The sequence below is a fragment of the Micropterus salmoides genome, unplaced genomic scaffold, assembly GCF_014851395.1.
Source record: "Micropterus salmoides isolate LMB-PRFRI ecotype aquatic unplaced genomic scaffold, ASM1485139v1 Ms_hic_scaffold_15, whole genome shotgun sequence".
NCBI classification, from domain to species: Eukaryota; Metazoa; Chordata; class Actinopteri; order Centrarchiformes; family Centrarchidae; genus Micropterus; species Micropterus salmoides.
Genome location: NW_024040596.1, coordinates 17288315 through 17311846, shown reverse-complemented (window position 1 = coordinate 17311846; position 23532 = coordinate 17288315). Strand labels below are relative to the sequence as shown.

The 23532-nt window shown below is 42.8% G+C and overlaps 3 protein-coding genes across 4 annotated transcripts in view; all 3 read right to left on the bottom strand.

Moving 5' to 3' along the window:
- Positions 1 to 8050, bottom strand: part of gsk3ba (glycogen synthase kinase 3 beta, genome duplicate a) — a 33933-nt gene extending 25883 nt beyond the window's left edge. Inside the window, exon 1 of one of the 2 annotated variants that reach the window (XM_038720698.1) lies at positions 7201 to 8050. In XM_038720698.1, coding sequence (XP_038576626.1) covers positions 7201 to 7288 — 88 coding nt within the window. In that variant the 5' untranslated portion in view covers positions 7289 to 8050. The remainder of the gene's footprint in view (positions 1 to 7200) is intronic. The other variant, XM_038720699.1, reaches the window with a different exon arrangement.
- Positions 8051 to 10497: 2447 nt separating this feature from the next.
- Positions 10498 to 22443, bottom strand: gpr156 (G protein-coupled receptor 156). The gene is made up of 10 exons (XM_038720695.1): positions 22164 to 22443; positions 19490 to 19642; positions 16293 to 16420; positions 16057 to 16192; positions 15862 to 15972; positions 15396 to 15521; positions 15025 to 15120; positions 13988 to 14224; positions 13131 to 13289; positions 10498 to 12377 (listed from the first exon to the last, which is right to left on the bottom strand). The coding sequence occupies exons 2-10, from the start codon at positions 19604 to 19606 to the stop codon at positions 11001 to 11003; spliced, it is 2487 nt and encodes an 828-aa protein (XP_038576623.1). The 5' UTR covers positions 19607 to 19642; positions 22164 to 22443; the 3' UTR covers positions 10498 to 11000.
- LOC119904209 (E3 ubiquitin-protein ligase TRIM21-like) lies at positions 16457 to 19483 on the bottom strand. Its single transcript, XM_038720696.1, has 2 exons — positions 18736 to 19483; positions 16457 to 18350 (listed from the first exon to the last, which is right to left on the bottom strand). Exon 2 carries the CDS (start codon positions 18346 to 18348, stop codon positions 16696 to 16698), a length of 1653 nt encoding a protein of 550 aa, XP_038576624.1. The 5' UTR covers positions 18349 to 18350; positions 18736 to 19483; the 3' UTR covers positions 16457 to 16695.
- Positions 22444 to 23532: the final 1089 nt, after the last annotated feature.

Here is a 23532-nt window from a genome sequence, read left to right as displayed (position 1 = left end):
ACGAGAGTGTGTCGCGTGCCTGCTCCTTCCATCCAATGTCTGACAGACTTTCAAATTAACCCCAAAACGTACTCGCAACATCTGCGACTAAAATCCTACCACACCACCTGCTCTCCCCTCTAAATCTACTTAGCAGTCTTATTAGCATATTCCACTTTCACACAAACTGCAGCAGAAAAAGGGTTGGACATGAACCTAAAAGAATCTGAAAATTTGTGTTGGATTGGTCCAGTTTTAGGTGAGCTGCTGACACACTCAGCCACAAACACATTTGTCAACAGCTCACAGTGGGTGCAGAATCATGTTGATGGGTGGATTAGTGCTGCTTAATAACCGTGACTGCTCCAGATCATGGCGTTATTCAATGGAAACTTCACTGCCACAGCCTCCTATCCATATGAGGAGGAAGTGACTATCTAATGCTGACTTCACGCAAACTACCAGCGTGTGACCAGTCTGTGTGAGAGTTTTAAATGAACAAAGTTATTAGGTTAATTAACCCTGCATGGCTTGAATTATTTTAACACCAGAAAGTTGACATTTTGACCGAGACAGGAACACAGACTGCAGAGGTTTACTGGCCCTATGCATTTTCATTGGCTCGCTGGGCTTATTTTCCAGCAGGGTTATTGATTTTGACGCAAATAGTGCTTTCGTAGACACATACACTCACAAATGAGCAAAAAAAAAAAAGAAAGAAACCCTCCATGGTACAACCAAGACATACAATAATAATTTTATAAACTGTGTGTGTGTGTGTGTGTGCGTGAGTGAGAGAGAGAAAGAAAGAGAGAGAAGAATATGACTCTGCCTACATATTCCAGCAGGGCCACTTCTATGACGCCTCTGCACTTCCTCAAACCGTGAGAAACGTCTGTGCAGACTCACACAGGAGATCTTACACTGGTGCAAATAAGGAATGACCAAGCAATCAGACTTCATTTGAAATTTGATTTTTGCATTTTAAGTGACTGGTTTGAAGCCTGCATGACATTTTTTATACAAATTTTTACAACAAGTGAAAGATCACTTTTATTTCACATGTCAAATTAAATTTCAATTGTTTTCAAGCTAGAAGCAACTTTCTATTAAAATCAACTATCCCCAAGTGAACCATCAGAAGTGTTAAGAGATGTCCCTAGGTCCCTGTTAAAAGCATAATGAAATAAAAAATTTAATCACAGCCTCTTCAGAGAAAATCGTGAAAGCACAAAGGCCTTGCAACATGTGCTAGCATCACTGATAGTAAGGGCTTGTAGTTAGCCAATCAGCCTATCACAAGAATATAATTAGTGTGACTAATCACAGAGCATGATTTCGTGAACATGTGCCATATTACTCAGCTACAAAGTGACACAGGACAGACAGCTGCTGCGACTTTTAGCCAGAGGCATCAATAATCAATTCAGGTCACTAGACTCGGAGGCCACAACTGAAAATGGCTTGCACAATGGGGCCAAAACAACACTAGTGCTGAGCAGCGGGAGAATTTTACTGACTGTAATGAGGGTGCCATGTTAATGAGGATGACGACGCAAAGCCACCATGGACGCACTACAAATAACAGATAAGATGTTGTGCTTTTATATATATATATCATTTCTGTTTTTATTTCTTTCCTGAATATGTGCTTAATGTGCGTAATGGCAGTATCACATACTTTACATACAGCGTGAGAACTTTAAGTACTGAGTCTCACTCACACTTTCCAGCTTTAGATCTGTGCGCTGATGTTCACAAAAGCATTTCTTTTTTGCCAACAGCAAATGTTTTCTGCACATTTACAAACCATCATTTTACCTGCAGTATTTTCTCACAGGTGTACACAGTATGAGGTAGGCTTTGAAGTTATTACTAAACAAAATTTCACATGCTCAACATTTTATTAAGCCTTATTTGAGCCCATAAATCATCGGTTACTAAAATTAGACTAAAAGTTACACACTGACATCCTGTATCACGTATGCAAAAATAATCCATCATTATTAGGAAGTTTGACTGGGTGTTTAAGCAAACTACAGGAAATTAAAAAACGGCCTGGAGACTGATACCCGATGTGACAGGATCTCTTGATACTGAGGCGTTTGAAGTGTCTGCAGCAACTCACAATCAGCTGCACTCTGTCGCGCTAGAATTAGAAGGGTCTGAACAAGAGAACGCTTTTCATTTATATCCAGAGGAAATCCCCTGACATAAGCCACCCACCTTTGAGGTGCAACAGAGGTAGAACATGTGCAGAGTTAATCTACGAGACGCAGGTTGGAGCAATAACATCATTCATGAATTTACTGCACGATGAGGCATCATTTTCACACCACTGATGTCGAATTGCTACGAGCGAATATCACAGAATGAGCACCTGCCAAACTGTCCATGTGTTTATTCCTCTCTGAAGTTTGGCAAACACATACAGTCATACGCATATATACAGAATGTATTAACTGTTTGGCTATCCCAGTTAATCATCATCATCATGCTGGACATGTTAAAAAAAGGGGATATGTGCGTGTGTGTTACAAAATGTACCTGAAATGGTTTCAGCTCATGGCAGCTGGGGACTGCAGGGCCAAGTGACATTTGTGAGGAATGTATGAAGAGATTGGCTAAATTCCTGGACAACCAAACAGACTGCGCCACAAGAAAAGGCGTGCACGCACTGTGTTAACGCGTGCAGGTACACAAACTCAGCACAGTGCAAAGTGTTCCACCACTGATGAGATAATTCACCACATTACTGGAACATCTAGTCACAGGAATGTCGCCACTGACATCGGGACACTTGGCTAAGCAATTTTTAGATCAAGACATCAGAGAGGTTTTTGAGTAGATAAGATGGGGGTGCACAGATTTTTGATATCAGAGTGGTGTGCAGGCTGTAGAGCCATGGCTACCCAGACCTGACACCACAACTGACGATACCCAACGGACTGCCCAGAGAAGGTTCAGCATGTTGCTTTACCTCAACACTCAGCGGGTGATTTTGATAGTTCTCGTCCTTTCTGTTACATTTGGAATCAAAGAGTATAATTAGTTAATTTTGTTCCCATCGTTGCTTGCAAAATGCAAGAGAGGGATAGAGAGGAAGGGGGAGAACAGAGGGAGAGAGACGGAGAGGGGGCTGCAGCTTTGAAATGCTAAACAGGCCGCTCGTTGTTCTTGGCCAGCTGCCTCACCCCAAAAAACAAACCAAAGCGTGCTCATGTAGGTGTGTGTGTGTGTGTGTATTGGGATGAGGGAGGTCAGGGTAATGGTAGATGACGTATAAGGCCCCATCCACACCTCCCGTCCAGACTAAAACGGTGAAAACGAAGACCTAAAATGGAGAAGTTTGAAAACGCTGCTTTTCCCGTTTTTCGTCTTGAAACTCCGGGGACCGTTTTAGTGAAGACAGGCAAAAATGGTGACTTTAGAAACGATGAAGCAGACGCTCACATTTGGCTCTCTGATTTGGTCTTATAAGTCATGCAAAGCAGACACACTATGCTACTGAAAGAGTATTTGACTTGGTATTTCATTTTAAATATTTTGTACTGTGCAAATAACACTTATAACCTACACTTATACTGTGTATGTCACCGTATTTACTGCGCAACAACTTCCAGTCTGTTTCCGACTCCACAGCTGCTTTTAACTCCCATGTTACATTCAGTAACAGTCCCAGCTCGTTATTGGTGCATGCAAAACAAGATCTGGTTTGGTTCTTCGTCTGTAGTACTTTCGCCAAATCTTCTGTAACTACGGAATAGACCATCTGCTCATTTACACCGACACGCACATGTCCAGAGTACGTGAACGGCCACTAGATGTGTGTTTTCAGTCGTTTTAGTATAGACGGAGTATCAACTCTGATACGCAGCTAAAACGTTGTTGTGGACGGAGATTGTTTTCGTTTTAATTCTAGTAGGATGGGGCCCTAGTCTAGGTAGATACTAACAAGGCATTTCATATACAGTCCAAAGTCCAATCACGACTCAGCTGACGTTGCACATCGTGTTCCTCTGGGTGACGAAGCTAATATTAGATTTTTTTTCAAGTCAATATACATTTTTGTAGTGAATGGTTGATCAATTATTTTTACCAAAGCAAGTGTTACCCTTCATTTGAGCAGAGCTGAAACAATGCGTTAATTGATAAACCAAAGTTTTGATAATTTTTTCATTTTCTGGGTCCAGCTTATTGAATGTTAGGATTTGCTAATTCCCATTGTGTTGAATAATAACCAATATTTTATTTTACAATAATTATTCATTAATCAACAAAAATAAATTGATTCAAGTGTCTCTAGTGGGGCGAGTAGAACCCAGCACAGGTTGAGTTACTGATCACAACAGTACATTTTTCGATTCCTATTTTACTTGGTATCTTCATCTTCAACCACTTATCCAGGTTCGGGTTGCAGAGGCAGCAGCTCCAGCACGGGGCCCCAAACCTCCCTTTCCCGAGCCACATTAACCAGCTCTGACTGGGGGATCCTGAGACATTTCCAGGCCAATGTGGGGATATAATCTCTCCACCCAGTCCTGGGCCTCCTCCCAGCTGGACGTACCTGGAACACCTCCCTAGGGAGATGTCCACCTCAACTGGCTCCTTTCGACGCAAAGGAGCAGTGGCTCTACTCCAAGTTCCTCGCAGATGACCGAGCTTCTCACCCTATCTCTAAGGGAGACGCCAGCCACCCTTCTGAGAAAACCCATTTCAGGTTGCCTGATAATCAGAACGCCGACATTTGAGCTGGACAACATCCTTACGACAAAATGAGGTCTTAAATTAGTACCTTCAGTGCAATACTCAGATAATATTCATGTGGGTGTGACTTTTAGCCAAAACTGTTACATACTCTTATATGTCATTGTTCATATTATATCATTGTATTGCCTCAGTTCTAGATTTCAGTTTAAGCCGGCATGCACAATTGCTTCTATTCTGCGTGTCTATATATCCTCAAACCCAGAGGATCTGCGCAGGCCAGCATGGCAGACATCAAGCCAATTCCTGAAACCTGTTCCTCAGCTGGACGCAAGAGAGGAAAGTCTGATTATTTCAACAAGCACCTTCTAACCCAATTCTTACCACGATAACAGTTGATTGTGTTAAAACATATTACTTAACCACTTCACTCCATGGATGTGTAAAGAGAACTGAATAATGGTGCCGCATTAATCCAATGAAAGTTGCTCACCAGGCAACGTTTTTCTGGTTTTCATGTTTTTGGGCCCATAGAGCATCCAATCAGAGTTAACTAGTACAGCTCCCAGATATTTTTTTTATTTTTGTTGGACCAAGTGAGGATGGCATGGTAAAAACAGCCGGGAACCCACTGATGTGATTAGCACAAAGTATCAACTTCAATAATGATTCTAAAAAGTAGGCAAACAAAGCTACAGTTGAAAGTTATCAGACTTGTCCTTTAAAATGTCCAATGTTCCTCAGTTTAACCAACTTCTTGCTCTTGGTTACAGTCTCTCAATGCCTCCTATGTAAAATGCAGTTGGACAGATCATTCATTATCATAAATGCTTCATGTATTTACTGATTATCACAGGGGACATCTGCACAATCAAACAGGCTACTTTCCTCTATGTAGCTGCCGCCAGCAAGTAGAAATCAGATTATTTAACAACTAATTAATTGGGTGACTCCAGCTTCAGCCTTTGATGACTGATAATGTTGTAATGACTTGACCAGATGTGTCTCACGGAGGAAAATAAGCACAGTGAAACACTGGTGTACAACTTATGTAATGTTAAGTCCACACGGTCTGCCTCGCATTTGCTGCCAATTCAGTATTTTATGTCTGAACAACAAATTAGCCAAAGACTTAAGAGTCCTCTAGTTCTCTACGCCCTTTGCATTTAACAGCAACAGAACCATGAACGTTACACACTGACAGGAACACACCAATGCTTCAACGCCCATATCTGGGGCAAAATAGGTACTGGATCTGGGCTGGGAGAGTGTGTCTCCCAGAGCGTGTCCTAGTCCACTAGGTGGTTTCCAGTGCAGAGGCCCAGAGGAGAGCCTCGAGCCTCACCCCACTAACACACATCGTGATCACATCACAGCCCTGAAGAAACACCAACAATCCCAAAAAGCCTATATTTCCCCCCTCACACACATCCAAATGCGTGCCTGCATGCAAGATAAGAAAAGAAAGAAAACATGAACTATATTATTGTGAGATACAGTCTGATTTCTAGTATCTAGACATCCACTCTCATTTCAGACAATCCATCCAATACCATAAGACAATCTGTTACTGATATGATCTCACCATATTAGTAAGAGATTGTCATATGGTCCAGCTCTAATGAGGACACGTGAATACTTGAACTAGTAGTATCTGCAATCTATGATACACACAGCGATGAAAATGCTTTAAGATGCCAGTTTGCAAATGACATTTGACATATAAAACAGGCAGTGGAAAGGTGAGTGGGTGTGACATCCTTTGAAGTATTAGCACAGATCATATAAAGCAGAAATTAAAAGGGGATATGTGTGTGTGGGCAAACATCTCTGCAGCCAGCCGGCACGGTGCCACTGTGGCTTCATGAACAGGATCCTCTGTGTCACGCTCCCTCCAGCCGTCGCGCCGTCTGATTTCGACACAGTGACTATGGGATCAGTAAACCAGCCCTCTCCGGGATCACGTCAGTTTCACCCGAGTCAACTATGGGCGCACCTTCGGCTTTGACAGTTGCGTAACAGACGCCGGCCCTTTTGCTTTGATTTACGCATACGGAGGGTTGCCGCTTAGTAATGACCCTATGAGCTCTAATCTACATTCAAGTGGACAATAACGAGACCGGATCTGCAGTAAAAGGAGGAGGCTTGGTTTCTGACCTGGTCCGTTGCCAACACTACCTTCCCTCTGGCCCAGCCCTGCCCGGCGCGGCCTGCTAACCCTGGCCAGGCTGACCGGCGCGTCAGAGCGCAGCGGTGTGTGCTCACAGGGAGGCGAACAGTGTGTGTGTGTGTGTGTGTGTGTGTGTGTGTGTGTGTCACTCAGCACCGGCCAACCTCAGTCAGTGACACAGATATATGACAGGGCTAAGCTATCCGGAGCTAACGTCATGCTCGCTTGACACATTTTCAGCCTGGTTAGTGGGGAGACATTTTGCGAGGGTATGTAGCCCACACTGGGCCTCTGGCGCATGCAGGAGAAGGTAGGCTACTCCAGAATCACAGGGGTGTACTTACTGCTGACTTTCATGCTGCCGAAAGCCGAGGGCTGCGGCACTGGTTTGCAGCTCTCCGCGAAGGATGTGGTCCTGGGCCGACCCGACATGATCCAATCCCCTTTGATTCTCTCTCGACTCGGAGAACTGTGACTTGCTAAACGGCGGGGCTGATCGCTCTGCCGAACCTTCTCATCCAAAAAAGGATGCCAGTAAATGAATAGCACTATAATTCACACAGGGTAACTTAGGCAGAAAGCGTCCCCTTTTACCCCACGATATTTCACTCTAGTTCGTATTACCTAATAAACGTTACCCTTTCTTTCCCAGCAAAGCTCAATCAGAGCAGCATTTCTTCCCTTTATTCCAGGTTTTCTTTCAGCGGGCCTCTAAAGACACGTCTCCGACTAAAATAGTCATGAATCTGGCCTCTCCCTGTGGCCCCCCGAAAACCAACTGAGATTTCTTCAATTCAGTTTCACAAAGACGAAGAAGTGTGAGATCAGATGTTAAGAGTGCCGATCCGGTGCGGATCAAAGGTAAATGCGGCGTTTTCTTGACAATCCTCTTCATATCCCGATGTGGAGGCTCAATGATCCGACTGCCATGGCGGCTCCCTCGCTATACCCTAGCCTACAGACAGTCCAACGGAAAATCTGCCAGTCTTCTTCAACGAATTCAATGGCTCTGCGCTGCCTCTAAATCCGCCCTCGTCGCCGTCAAATTTCGGTGTCTTCAACGAGCCTCCGGGGCAGCGAGCTCGTCAGAAAATGATAGTCTTTAAGGTACAGAGTGCGACGGTAGTGAAATTCTTTTTTTATTCCTTCCCCATAGGTTTCGGGCTCGCTGTCTTTGTCGCTGCGCACGTTTGCTACGCCATTTCCGTAAAGGGTTACAGGGATTGCTCCGCTGCCATGGGAGAAGGTTCACGCTTTTGACGTAACACGCGACGGGGAATAGGTAAACTGTGCACGCGCAAACGGAGAATCTGGGGTGGCAGATTTAGCCTATCAGGAAGGGTATCCTTCGGAGATGGGCGTTGACCGTGTTCCTGTGGTCCAATGAGAACGCCGTTCTTGAGCACCACATGGCACAATTTGCTTGGCGCCGCCCTCACGACTTCAAAGGCTTTTCCCCGTGCCGCGGCAGGGACAATGGGCGTATCTGCTCCCAGGATTGATGACTTTCTCGGCCAATGGAGCTCCAAAAACCAGACTGTCAGTTCAAATGGCCCCAGCTGTCACAGAGTACCGGCGGTCACACAGCGCTGTTGCTATGTTAGTTACAAAAGCCCTTCCTCTGTTTCTCTTCCACGCTTTTTTAGACACGCAGCCATCTGGCGCAAACATTTAATTAGTCATAATGCTTAATATTGTAAAAATATGTGCACCACTGCCTCGTCACTCTTCATTTCAGTTGTCACTGCTACGTTTTTATGCGGTAGCCTACTACTTTCTAGTAAGGTGCCACTTAATTAATGGTAAACATATTTATACATTTAAATAAAATAAATGCATGTTTTGTTTTTTCTTTCTGGTTTGCACATCACCATATCAGTCACTTTGCACCACCCTCATTCCCACTATTACCACAATTATTTTCACCAGAGCTTAGAGTGATATTGCAGTGATACTGTAGTCTACATAATGTATAGCTACATGTATGTGTATATTTTCCTGTGCAGTTTCTTTTTTCAGTGCTACTCGGCCTACTGAGTTAGCCTAATGTTGCTACTACTTTGTTGTGTTTTCAAGTATTTTTTTGTATTTTATTTCAAAATGTATATAATTGACTTATTTGTACCCTAAATGTGTGTGAAGCATGGAGCGGACTACAACATAATTTCACTGTGCATTCCTATATTGTATGCATGTGTAATGACAAAAAGCTGAACCTTAAACCTATACTCAGGCATTATAGATTAGTTATAAGATGTTAATAAGAACACATTTGGTCCCAGGCAAATATCCTCAGCTGGTGTTTCTTCTTACTATTTGGTAATAATGCTGTTGTAAATGTTGGTAAGCTATAAATGAATTGTATTGTCAATAGTACAGTTGGTCCAGCTCCCTGCAGCCCTTTTTGCAAGGTAAGTAGTCACAGTCCAATTAGTCAAAGAATTTTTCACAGTCTGGCAACCCATGTTTTCTTATTAATGGCTTTTAACTGGACAACAAAGCATTAGTAAATTATTAATTACATTAATAAAACCATTAGTTACATTAAGCCCATTACAAAATGTGACTTATTAGTAAGTGGTACCGTTAATATTTCTCTAGTGATCTAAAATAACTTCAGGTGTCCTAATCTCCCTTATTAATTTTGCAATAAATGTTCAAGAATAGAGTGAATAGCCATGGACTATTGTGTTATTTTGAGAAATGTAGGCTATGTGTGATTGATTGACAACTATTTTTATGCCACAATTCCTCAATATGTTAGTATTCCTCATCTTGAACAGAATACAGGCCACTCATCTTAGTTTGGTAGGAAAGTCTTTCCTCCTGCACAGTGATGCTGGTAGTCTGTCTTTTGTGTAGTTTATTTATACTCTGTTATGCTCTGTATCAAAGGGAATTTCTCCCAGGCTGCCCTTCAATGGTTCATATGCAGAATAGGGAGCAGTAGCGTTTCAAAAACAGGTAGCAGAGCAGAAATAATGTGAGACACACTGTTTTTCCTTCATATACCTCCCCGGGCAAACACACATTTTCCCATTAGCACATGAAATAAAAACAGATACAGAGAGGAGATAGTGGGAGGGAGAGAGAGAGAGAGGCCAAGTCAGGAAAGAAATCTAAAAAAGAAAGGGAGAGAGTAGTGCTCTGTTTTTGTCTGTATTGCAGTAAAACTCTTCAATCTATATCTAAATTTTGGTCATGATTAAAGTCACATGACATGGAGGCTGGAAAATATTCTAATCCTGGGAAGATGTTGCTTCTACCATGGAAAGACAAATGAACTTCAGGTTTAGTGCTACATTCAACATCAAGTCAAGTCTGGATTACACTACATTACATTATTTCCAGCACAGAAATACTGGTTGGTTTGCTGGACTATGTGCAAAATGAGCTCAATAGGGGCTCATTTTTGCCTTGTGGCCCCTTAGCAGGTTAAACCCACACTTCAGATAACTATGACCTTTGCACATTAAGTATTCTTAATAAGTCAGTACAATAATACTGAGAAAATAATGTGACCTGTGTGACGATGTGGATGTGGTGTCTTGTAAACCAGCTATAGACTGAAAGCACCTTTGAACACTGTATAGAAAATGAAAACAAAACTCAAACAACAAAATTCAGACGATACAATAAAATGGCATAGCAACACTTTAAGGAATGTGTATGACAATGCAAAACAGTAAAAAAGGAGGCAGAAAGTAATTCTGTACACCGAAACATCTACTAATAAATATCAAAATAAATACAGCATTTGCACAAAAGCAACTGTTCTGTGAAAACCTTAAATTCTGCTCTCTGGCCTTTTTAATTTGCCACTCTAGATGTCAGGCTTACAACAGAAATGTACAAATAATGCCATCAGTAATTTTACAGTGAAGTAAACAGCATGGTGTGCTTTTCAGTTACACACATTTTCACAACTCTAATGGTCTCGTGAGTACAAGAACCAATTTGTCCCACAATGCCAGATTCAAGAATACAATAGAGAATGCAAAACACTTGCCTATTGAACGCTACACCCAAACTATCTCCCATTATAGATGCACAATGAACTCTGTGCTTTGCTTTATCCTCAAAGCTAAGACATGAATACAAGTGGTGGAAATGGATGAACCTGTAAAGTGCAGTAAACCTGTGCTCACACAAAGGTGGGTTTGAGGTCTTCTTTGAATACCACAGGGTGCGGGGGGTGGTACAGGCTGGTGTAGCCTTCGTACTCGCTGTCAGAGGAGTCTGAGGAGCTGTCTGAGGACAGGAAAGAGCCTCGCTGCTGGCAGGACTCGCAGTAGGGACGGTGGTAGTAACAGTAGTCTGTTGAGCTGCTGGAGTCAGAGTCCCAGTACCCACAGGAGTCTCTGACACGTCTGTGGTGCTGCTCATTATCACGCCCCGTTTCCACATCAGGTGGAGCTGTGTGATTGTGTTCTGCACAGGGCAAGACTAAACATCTGTGGGATCTTGAAACACACTTCCGACATTTTCTTTTCGCTTGATTCCCTTCTGCATCATCCTCCCCCTCGTCCTCAAGCTCGAGGTCAGTGTTGTGAACCTGGAGGAGGGTGCCATCCGCAGTGACCCCATCAGGGTGCGTGCCTGGATTCTGGTGTTCACAGTTGTCCTGTGTCTTCCCACAACCGGCGTAAAAGCAGGGAGGGGCCAAACCTCTTCTGGAGGAGTGAAAGGGCGGCCGACGTTTCCTCATCGAATAAGGGGAGATGCTGGGGTAGCGGAAGATGACAGGTGGATGAGGAGAGTGTGGTGTCCGCAGGGAGAGAGGGGAAAGTGTGGAGGCTGTGCTAAATTTTAGCTGAGAAGGAGCTCTGGACATCCGACCGGGAGATCGAAGTTTGGTTCCCGTGACTGCTTCCACACTCAGCTCCTGGAGGATCTCCTGCAACTGCTCGCTGCTAATGAAACCAGTCAGTCTGGCATTTGGTCCCAGCTGGGATGTGAGGCCACTTTGATTGTTGAAAGTTTCAACCTGAGAGGGGTTTAACCCTCTATGGGATTGTAGGGAAGTGACAAAGTGAACAGTCTCTTCTGCTGTCCTAAGAACACCTGGGGACAGGAGGGGCACTGGCGATTTGATCTCCTCCCCTGTTCTGGGCTCAGATGTGTCTCTGCCTGTAGGGCCTGTGTTGGGGCCACCTCTCTGGTTTTCACTCTCATTAATATCATTGGGGAGAGGACAGGAAGGGGAAATGTGGTTTGAGGAGTTTGGAGCAGAGGGAGGCTCAGAGGATGGCATAACAGCAGATGATGAAACAGCAGCAGTGCTAAGGTGTGGGGACAGATGTGGCGGTGAGTGTTGGGATTTGGCGTCTCTCTGAGGTAGAGAAGAAGAAGAGGGGCTGTCAGACCGAAGCTCTGTGGTCTGAGTGGAGGAGGAGTTGAGGATGGTGTTGGAAGAGTCCATGTCTTGGTCGTCGGGGTGTCGGCTGGCTGACATGAGTCGCAGGAGTTTATCTTTGGCGTTGTTCACCTGCTCCTGCAGGCTGTCAATCACAGCGTTCTTCTGAAAATTGTAACAAAAAACACAAGCTTAAACACTCTTCTAAACTGACACAAACAGCACAGTCATGCTCTGGGAGAAAATTGTCAAGATATTATAAAACAGCAGATATGGATTTATTTTGGACTCCATACAAATTTTAATATTGTCAGCAAATTTTCTATGTATGCATTTGCAATTTGATGGCTAGGTGCAGGTCAAAGCTAACATAGATACATTTAATAAAAATAGTAAAATCTATGAGGTAACTGTTTTTTTTGAGGGATTATGGCCACTGTTGGCTTCACTTGGCATCACGTATAAATTATCTAGCTTAAGTTTGGAGAAGTTGATTGATTTTATTTGATGATTAAAAATACAGAACAACTGCGCAGCAGTAATTACAATCACTGAGGATCAAAACACAATAAAGACTAAAAGTTTTATTTCCAAACAAACGGCACAACCAAAAATCATTAAACCGTAAAAGTTGTGTTTTGTATTTAATGAAAATCAGCGTGAGCAGAAAGCTTAAAGTAGGAAAACAAAAAGATCTGTTATTTTCAAATTTGCAGAAAACACCAGAAAAATAATATTTAGTAGAAGTGTCCCCTAGATCAGTGACAACATGACATCAGTGACATCTGTGTCATCATCCCATTTAGAAAATTCAAGACTTAAGACAGGCTCGTATGAATTATACTTAATATTCTACAAGGTTTTCTTACTGAGCGGTGTATTTTGTGAAAACACTAACAAACAAAAACAATGCAGTACCTCATTTAGGAGTTTTTTCATGGAGTTGTTCTCCCCCAGCAGGTAGTAGATCTCATCCTGGCTGTACACCGAGGGCTGGCTCTTACTGGGGCTGCTGAAATACTTGGCCATCTGACTCGGGTTGTTCTGATCCTCTTCAAACTGCCGCCACTGGGTCAGCTGCATGATGGTGATATTTAGATGGAGTTACAAAAACATACAGTGTGTGTTACGGCAACCTCACAGACACACACACACACACACACACACACAGTAAACTTGACATTGGAACCTTTGACCAGGTGTGTTTGAGTGTGTTGCTCACTGTTCAAATATTTCCTTCCTTTCCACTGAAGATGCATTCCTTTATTGTAACATAAACCCACTGCCAGACACTTAAAGAGTCATAAACCTGTTTGCAACAGCCTACGTAGTTTTGACTCATAAACACCTTCTGCGGTGAGTCACACTCCACTGACAGACATGAAAGACGTGGCAAACTGACATATATATGGAAAACGGAGGTGTGAGCAAAACCGTCAGTCATAGCATTTACTACTTTTGTCAAAACTAAAAGAGAAAGTCATACAAGCATCTCTCATTCATGTCTGTCTGTCATACGCATGTGTATCTTCAGTTTCTGACTGTCTGTTTTTAATGCTGGTTTCCAGACATAGATTCTTATGAGTAGATGACAGCTCTGCCTGAAATAAAAAAAAACCTTGCTAGTGGCTTCTACTTTAGAGATACTACAAAAGTGCCAGAAACAAGGAGATGTCAGCGTTTTTTTGGTCAGAGTTTTTGCACTTTCTCCAAAGCTACAAACTTTTTTTAGTGCAACTTGTATGTGTATCTTGATCTTGTGCATTTTTTTGTACCTGGGGCACAAACAGCATGCAATTGATAGCAAGCGTGCAGATGAAAATGGCTCCAGCCACCGTGCTGTAGACCAGGTTGGGCCAGGCCTGCAGGAAGCTGGACACAGGGACAGCCACAGCCGAAAAGAGCATGACCAAAGTGACGGCTGTTATGATGGTGGGAGACTGGTTGACAGGAGGGTGGCTGACGTTGCTGGTCAGCCCAGCTAGATAAGTCCCATAGAGGAGAAGACAACCCTAAGGAGAAATGCAGGGACAAAGGAAAAGACAAAGAAAATCCATCTATTATATTATTTATCCATATATTTCTACTTCTACATTTCAGAGGGAAATAATAGTATACTTTTTACTCTATCACATATGCTTGACAGCTATAGCTACTAGTTTTCGGATTAAGATTTATCATTAAACAACATTTGACAAGCTTATAAAATACAAATATCATTATTAATTCATATTAATATTAAAGATTTAACCAGTGGTTCTTAACCTTTTTGACTTGAGATGTCAATAAGTTGTTAGTAGTTCCACCAAAAAAATATTTCCCCTCCAAACCTTTAAGATGGTTTAATTCAAATAACTGTTTGAGCTCCGCCTCAGCCAGCTACAACAGTAAACAGCTTACACATTGTTGCATCAGTATTAACAATCTAATAATGTCTAAAATTATGTCTGTCAGGAGCAATTTTTCTGCAGAACTTTTGCTTTTCATACTTGCTGATCATACTTCTGTATTTTTACTTTAATTTGATTTTAAATGCAAGCCTTTTACTCTACATATTTATTTTGATCTTGGACATACAGCAGTTCACCTCACACATATTGAGTTAACCGTCTGAGGTCCTTGTAGTAATATACACAGAGTATCAGTTTTGTAATATGAAGAAACCTCTCTTTCACTACACAGACTGACTCTCCAGTCTGTTATCTCTACGTTGAAACAAAGTACTTTTGCATAAAGAGAACGCATGAAATAAAATCACAAGTTCAAGTCATTTATTTCATCATAGTATTTAAATAGAAAAGAGATTACTTACCTTCTGAACAGCTATAACGATTACCCATATATCCGAGTATACAGAGGAACAGGTGTCCAGCTGAGACAAAGAGTATGAAATGTCTCTCTCCATCACCTAGAGTAGAGAAAACATATTGAATCCTGAATAAAATTGTCATCTCAATAGTTAATTATATTAAGATGGGAGGATGGGATGTGGGAGTTTGGGATTTTGCTGTCACAAAATCAAGCTTTCTTGCAGTTTCATACAAATAATCATTATTTGACAGCATTGCACATTCAGATCTAAGCACTGTGTTATAATCGTCACTATGTTCTGCAGTCACTCAAAACAAAAACCAAACAATGGTTTTACAACTTGCTTTTTAGCACCCCCCCAAAAAATTCTACCTTGACAACAGCTCCAACAGACCGTGAACACCTGATGGGGTCTGTGAGGTTCCATGCGGTGAGAACAAGCATGTCCACCAGGATCAGCAGAGCCACCATGCCCATCAGCTGGATGTCTCGGATGATCTGAGCAGAAAGTAAAGTCACCAATCACGTCAGTGTCATACTGTTGCAAAACAAATCTAGTCATTATATAGCTTCATGCATATCATTCTGGGAGACTCTGGTTACATAAAAGAAAGCTATAGAAAGAAAAACAAATCTCAGAGTACCAAGGCTTAAATTTCTAAATCCTCAAAATTGACAGAAAACTTCTCCGCTAGCCTTTGAAAACTCATTTAGAATAGAATAAAATAGAATAGAATTATTAATGTATCCTTAAGCGCCCGGATAAAATAATCACAATACAAGGTTGTCAATGCTGGAAACAGACACGACCACCGGGAGGCCAGTGGAGTATACCTACCACTCTTTTGTCAGGCACTCGCTGGGTGAACACTCTGTACAGTCTCCATGTCTTCCCCAAAATTGGGCCAAACACCAGGGTACTGCCAATACAGAGAGTCCACATCCGAGCCTGTAGGAGAGAATGCTGCATAATTATCCTAGAATTATTTATCCAACAATATAATGGAGGACTGAGGGAGACTGTGGGGCTTACTTGTAGCACGGCTGTGAATGCTCCACCTTGTGAGTGTGTTCGTTCATCCACGGCAAACAGGAAGCCGCTGCTGTAGGTGAGGACGCTTCCGAAGAGAGTCAGGATGTTCAAGTTGGGACTGGACATCTTCACTATCCTGGTAATACAACGTGTGCGAACATACAAATAGTTGATCGATGAATTCATTCCTGTAAATATCTCTTCAACGTGTCTATGTGTTTCACTTTGTAGACTACCTGTTGTTTTTGAAGCGCAGCGTGAAGAGGAGGAAGCAGAAAGCCAGCAGGATGCCACAGGAGAGCAGCGTCCACACCACAGCGCTTAACACTGGGGAGAGAGGCCGCCGTGGGAGCTCCACTGCCATCTGCACACACACATATGCACATGTGTCAGTCAAGCCGGAAACATTACAGGTGTAGCTCATATACACAGACATGACTTTCTAAACTCTCTTTTTTGTAAATAACAGACGCAAAAGCAACAAAAAGATTTACACAGGATTTAGATGAGTAAACAAACTTTATTAAGAAAAACAGCCACACACATCACGCCAACCATCGCTAACTTTCATCTGAAAATGATGATTAAAAAATAACTGAATAACTCTAGAAGCAGGAAGAGAGGAAATTTTGTCAGATTTTAGATGTCGACAGGCGAGATGATCAGAGGAGCAGAGTTGACCCCGCCATGATTACGCCGGGGGTTAAAATAAGGGAAGAGTCTTTCATTGAATGAGTATCCAGTGAATGAGTAGATATGAGAAGAAGAGTCCACGTTGTAAAAAGAAACCTGCCCCCACTCCACATCCACATACACCCCGACCCTCTGGGGCTTCTCCACCAGCGGCACACAGATAGGCGTGCTGGAGAGGGCCCAGTAGCTCTTGTCCTTTCTCATCCCCAGCGTCCAGTAGCCTCTTTCAGGGTTTAGCATATTCCCTCCTTTTCTGTTGATGGATTCAAGCGCAACTCCAATATCCCACTCTGTCTTCCCCTTCACCTGGACCTCAAAGTAGAACCTGCCCGAGGAGAAACTCTCCTTTCCTAAAACACTGACCCCAGGGTAGAATCTCTCTGAGTTGTCTGGGAGGCTCAGCGCTGCATTGCCATGATAGACCTGTTTCTTGTTTTCAGACAGCACCAGTTTGGGATGAGCAGTATCAGGGTCCAGAGTCACATCGACAGCACACCGCTGAGCCCTCTGACATTCGGTCTCACAAAGCCTCATCACCTCAGCCTTTACCGTCTCCTCCAGCTGGCACGCTACTCTTCTGACTGCTCTCCTCACCGCGCCCACATATACGACACTCTCTATGCTGGCGTCAGACCAGTCTTTGGTGGCGGGCAGCGTGGTGAAAGTTGGAATGCTCTGGAGAAGATAGAGGTCGTCTTCTGTGTGTGAGAGCTGCTCCAGCTCAGCGTTTGTCCGCCTCAGCTCACCGATCTCCTGCTCCAGCTCCATGATGAGCCCGCTGGCCCTGCTTTCAACTTGCTTCTGCTTTGCACCAATCACCTCCAGCAGCTCGGCTTTGCCTCTCTGGACTAGGCGGAGCAGTTTGTTGAAGACTTGCAAACTCTCCTCGACCTCTCTTTCTGTGTTTCCTCTGCTGAGCTCAACCGTTTGATTGATTTCACTGATTTTCTGCAGTCGGACGTGGATCATTTCTTCCACCTCTGCATTTATCCTTCCAATTTGAGCTCTCCTGTCTCTGCTCTCGTCCTCTATAGGTACAGTCTGATGGGATTTGTGGTCTTTCTTAATGCAGATCTGGCACACATATGTCTGGTCGGTTTTACAGAACAGGTCCAGGAGTTTCTCGTGCTTCTTACACACTCTGTCCTGCATGTTCGTCATGGGGTTGGTCAGGAGGTGTTTCTTGAAGGTGCCTAGAACATGATGGGGCTCCAAATGAGTCTTGCAGAAGGAGGCCAAACAGTCCAGGCACGATTTAAGAGCCTTGACTTTTTTTCCAACACACACATCACATGAAACCTCTCCTTTGTGGGCTGAATATTGGTCCAGGGGTTTGGCTTCATTTTCATTCTTTTCCAGTGACTCCTTGAACTGAGAAACCACCTCGGATATGAAGGTGTTAACTTTGAGCTCAGGCCTCCTGTAGAACTTCTGCTTGCACATGGGGCACTGTGACAGATTAGCACTCTGCCAGTATCCTTGTATGCAGTCCCTGCAGAAGTTGTGCCCACAAGGAGTGGACACTGGTTGGTTGAACAAATCCAGACAGATGGGGCAAAGTAGCTGCTCTTCAGACAGCACGCTGCCAGCAGTCGCCATATCTGGGAACACATCCAGAAAGAAAAGCAGGTGGGATTTTATGGAATAAGCCAGCTCTAAACCCTATTAGTTAGAAACAGTTGTGCCTGGTGAGCTGTCCACGTCTACAAATAGTAACAAATGCATGGTGTTAAATTTCATCAAAGGAGATTTCAGTTCAACATTTTTCATGTCCACTGAGTTCAGACAATAACAAACAGGTATTGTTAGTGCATAAAAATAAAATAAAACAGTACATTAAAATACAATCTCATCACACAATCCATTACCACAACAATGCAAACACAATTTTGCGCTCACTGTTCCCTTCCCCTTATGGGTGAGGATGATATTTGCCCCAACCGATGCATGCATTAATGAACATAACAAATCAAAAAGATAACTCACCTTGCTCTTATGGGGTGTAGCATGAAGAGGAAAGGATTCTGTAGGAGAGTGTTTGTGTTCTCTGACACAGTCTCTCTTCTACTTTAGTTTCTATTTGGAAAGTCACATTAGACTTGTCCGCCTCATGTTGCTGCGTTCCACTCACTCTTCTCTTAAAGGCACAAGTGACAGAGACGACACTAAACATAGCTCCACTAGTCCACCAGCGTTACCAGATCTCGGCTATTGAACTGTGTTGTAAATAACATGTTTCTAGAATGTTTTGTTTTTGTTTTTGTTTGTTTTTTGGCCTGGGTGTTTTCGGCAATATAAGATCTTAAGCTATGGCTCAAAGTTTCAAAGGCTTAACAAAAACTGCAAACAATGACTTTTGAACTAATTAAAAAAGGTTAATTTAGGTCATCATTGTGATTGGTTTGTTACAAGTGCTGTCAAAATGATAGACTACATATTCAAAATGAATATATGTATATTGGATATCTTTTTACCCTTTAATCTCTGGGAGGGCCAAAAATAGCGTGTTGGTTAGCCATGCTGACCAACAGGCTCTCCCAGCATGTGTGGATATATGAGCCTTGACATATGTCAGGACTGTGTGGAACCACCATTTGTGTGTCTATATATGTGTGTATACAGGCAAGCACCATGTATGTGCGTGTGTATGGTATTTACATATGGAAGATATATGCACAGTGTATCTGTAACTGTTATTAGTGGATTTGCATGTTTTGAGCATTTGTGCCTGTGTGATTACCGTGCTGAGACTGCATAGTCTTTGCAGAATGTCGAGACCCTCCTGCCTGTTGACTCCTGAGTTGATGAAGCAGAGTAGGGAATCACACTGGGAGCTGCAGTTCAACTCAGGCTCCATGACTGACCCCAGTCTGTCCACTTTCACACGCACATCCTGCGGAAAAAACAAATGATAGGACAAATATGATGACACCTGAAGATTAAACTCATTAATCTTTGTAAAACTGACCTACAACCATTCAGAGGGCCAACCCATACATTCTGACCATTCAAGTCCCCAGATTGGCCATAACATTTTCACTGCACCTTTATATATCTCATGAGAGCACTCACTGAGCTCCAAAACAGAAGACCCTGGAGACCAGGGAAACACACATTAGGTGAAATCCTGCTTCTATTTCCAGGTCTATAATTCACTAAACAGTTGTAAGACTTGTAGCCACCACAGTGTGGTGCTCTGACAGAAACCTCTGAGAGAAGGAGTGATGTGAGTATGGATGTGATTCTGCACTACTTTAGAACATACATACAAATAAACCCAACAGATACTAAGGTCAGGATCAAATTAAGATTAGAATTTTAAAAAATCCCAAATAAAATGTAAATTATTTATCACCACAAAACAAACGGAGAAGCCAGAAATCAGCCTGTGTGACAGGAAGCCTGTGTGTTTCTGCTTATCCTCAGTTTCCACTAGCAATACATCATCAGTCAGTTGAACCAGCCAACACAGGGATGCACTCTGCTGCGACACACATCTGTGCACAAGGCCAAAGACAGAGCAAAACTAAGGAAAACGTATAAGTATACCAAAGCTATCATTTTCAGTTTCACTGCGTGCATCATCATCTGAAATCAGCCCAGTTATTTAAGGCAACTGAGACTGAAGACAAACTATCACTAAACAAATGTCACTCTTGCCAGAGGCATTTTTATGAGGCTATCGGTGCTGCACTGACATGTTGTAGATTTAATTATGCGCCATGGTATCAACTGATACTCTGAGCTGTAACTACAGACTGAAAATGCTGCAGTGACTCAGCTGCATGTTGCTGAGACGATGTTAGACCACTTGTATCGATACAAATTGGTAGACAGGTGAGTGTTTACATGAGTAGCATGTTATTAGGCAACACGTGTCTCGTCATTGTCTGTAGAATGACTAAGGTAAGCAAAGGGCTAGTTGGATTATGGGATTCAATCAAAAGAACAATGTGGGAAATTTCCATTAACTGGATTTGAATATTCTCTATTATTCTGTTTGAAAGATTTGCTAGGTTTAAGTTATTAAGTGAAGCTCACAGTGACCCATTTACTGAAATTTATGGTGTCAACAGAACAAGGAAGCCCACCGGGCAGCATCTCTGGGAAATGTCTGGAGTTCCTGTTCATGTCCTTTCGTCATTTTCCAAGTTTAGATCACAGTTCTGCAGCTTCCCGCAGGAAAGGCCGGCAGAGAGAGGCATTTCCGCCAGTTTTTGAAAATCCTGCCTCTGTAGTTTTCAGTTTGGGAGAAAACCTGCCACCCTGCAGAGGTCAACAAAGGTGGGCCAACATCCAGCTGTGGGGGTCACTGTGTGAGCAGCAAGAAGCAGGCCCTTCCCCAGGCTGAGATAGGTTTTATAGACATGTTTTGACAGTTCAGAATAGTCATGAGGAGTGTCTTTTTAAGTCCTGTAGGCTAAACCGCAAGTAATACCTGAGCTACCTGTGGCCTTGGATGTTTTAGCCTACTTAAATGTAGGGCGGGCCTAACCTGTGTACAGCTAGCTTTCACATGTTCACCTACCCTTGGGCCTGTCTTTATATCCCATTTTCTCTAATTTGTTACTTTAATATTATTATGAATATTTCAACCATTTCTGACAGGCCTCTGGGCTCAGAGAGACAGTTTTACATGGAATTTAACATAAGACGTTTGAATAAAAAATGGAGGTAAAGCCCATTCATTGTCCTGTCAATCTCTCTGTTTCTCTTTTAAGATTAGAGCACTGAAACCACGGGCGCTGCCAGATGTAAAGCCCGGTTCAGGGGCCAATATTGAAACATTCCTCCTCAGCGGGTCCATAATCCGTTTATAAGTTTATTCTTTAAGCTGAGTTAGAATGCAATTACTGGCACTGAAATCCCGCCTCAAGCCCGGCGCACATCATTCTGGGTATGGTGCATTTTGCAGCCTGGTTCTACAGTAAAAGTCACCCCAAATTGCCAGAATTTCATCAAAAGTCATCTATGGTCCAAATGAAGAGTCTGCACCGGTGCTGTGTGAAACCATGTGACCATTTCAAGGAAAACTGCTGACGCAAAGCACCACGGTGGAGATGCAACTTTTCGGTTGGTCTACATAAAATAGCCTAGTTATCCATTAGTTAGAAAAGATACGTTAAGAACACGAATAATAGAGAATTATTATAAGGGAATATAACGATGGTATACTGTACATTGTGTAACATCTATTTGAATGTGTGATCTCCACCAACAGCGGATTAATCAACTGTTAGTTCAAGTGATCCTGTTTGGAGAAAGAGATGCGTAAAAACATGTGCTCACTCACGGCTGGTGACGTTGCACCGTAAAACAGCAAACGTCCCCAATCAACCCGCGTGAACTTAAAAATTTAAGACGTAAACCAGTAACCATAAGAGAGAAAGAACAGAAAATGTTATAAAGCCAACCTCGGTCTCCAAAGCGCATGGAGGATCCGATCGCCTCGTCCAGATCCAGGCTCCATTGCACAAAACTCAGGAACGTTATAATAAAAATGGAAAACAAGCAGCTGTGTATTATGTTATCTAACATAGCGACAAAGGTCCCATAGCTGCAGAGCTGTAATGAATCCAACGACTTAATCTGCCCGTTAAACTGTCAGTCCACAGCCCGGGAAGATCCTGTCACTCAGGAAAAGTTTACCAGACTGCCGGAGTTTTCATTTGAGAATTGAGGGAGGGAGGCGTGTGTCACCCATAGGAGTGTGTGTGTGTGTGTGTGTGTGTGTGTGTGCGTGAGCGCGTGTGTGTCTCCCTCTCTCTTTCTTTTCTAAACTTTCAAGCTCCAACTCACATGGGTTTCATGGGAATGTGATGTAACCTATGTGGTAGGAGGGTCGTGGCTGTGTGGGTGCAGCATGTTGCAGGAGCCCCCGGGGGACAGGGTGGCATATGGGAAAGGGCGGGACACTCTGTGTCCACAGTGCAAATAAATAGGCTAAACTGAATAACAGCACTTGTTTTAATGGAAAGAGAAACACACATCATCTCTTTTTTTTTTTCAAACGCTGGTCTCAGAGACATTGGCAAAATACCTCATTACTTGATGGTAAATCACATAAAAACTTCTCTTGCAGTGAGCTAGCAGAACTATTTGTATTTGTTTCGCCAGTCATAAGAGGCATAAAGGTGTTATTAAGACGTCACAGAGATTTACAGTGTGAGTCTATTGACAGGTCATTCCTGATGAGGGAGTGTCACCACCACTGGAAGCTTTAAGGGGAGCAGAGACACAAAGAGAGATTATTAAAGAAGAGGAGAATACGCGGATATTCATTCATCCAGTCATCAACCCCAACAGTTTTCTTTCACGTGGGTGCACTTCATTTCAGACTCTGCTAAAATGTTTAATCTCTTTTAAATATTTGGGGTTTTAAAGTGTAGAACGTTTCCCTGGGATTAAACCCCAAATCCTTCAGGAATGAAACCAGTATAATTAGTTGTATTCTAAAACATAAGGTTCACATCCTAAGCAACCGTAGGTTTTACCTATAAAGCATCATCAATCATTCTTTCTCTCAGGATGGACTTTTGCACAAATTCCAGGTTTTGCCAATAAAAGCCAGCATGGTGATGTCTGACAATCCAGTGAGCTCCCTGTTCTCTAAAAGAAGATTTTTCAAGGTCTACAACACCCATTTAATTGTGTTTAAGCACAGTGAGATGTTCCAGCAAAATCCAAGAAGGTTTTTCAAAACTGAAGCTACCAAAGCGGCTTCATGCAGAATTTCAATGTATGAAAATTAGAACACATTTTGGTTTAAACATCTGTAAAGTG

Bases quoted from the DNA above. Each gene is read 5' to 3' on its own strand.
- LOC119904209 (XM_038720696.1), bottom strand. From the start codon at position 18,348: ATGGCGACTGCTGGCAGCGTGCTGTCTGAAGAGCAGCTACTTTGCCCC.
- gpr156 (XM_038720695.1), bottom strand. From the start codon at position 19,606: ATGGAGCCTGAGTTGAACTGCAGCTCCCAGTGTGATTCCCTACTCTGC. The intron at 16,421-19,489 runs GTAATCACACAG...GTGTGTGTGCAG, and splicing joins GACTATGCAGTCTCAGCACG to ATGGCAGTGGAGCTCCCACG. The intron at 15,522-15,861 runs GTAGGTATACTC...CTTTCTGCTCAG, and splicing joins GAGTGCCTGACAAAAGAGTG to ATCATCCGAGACATCCAGCT.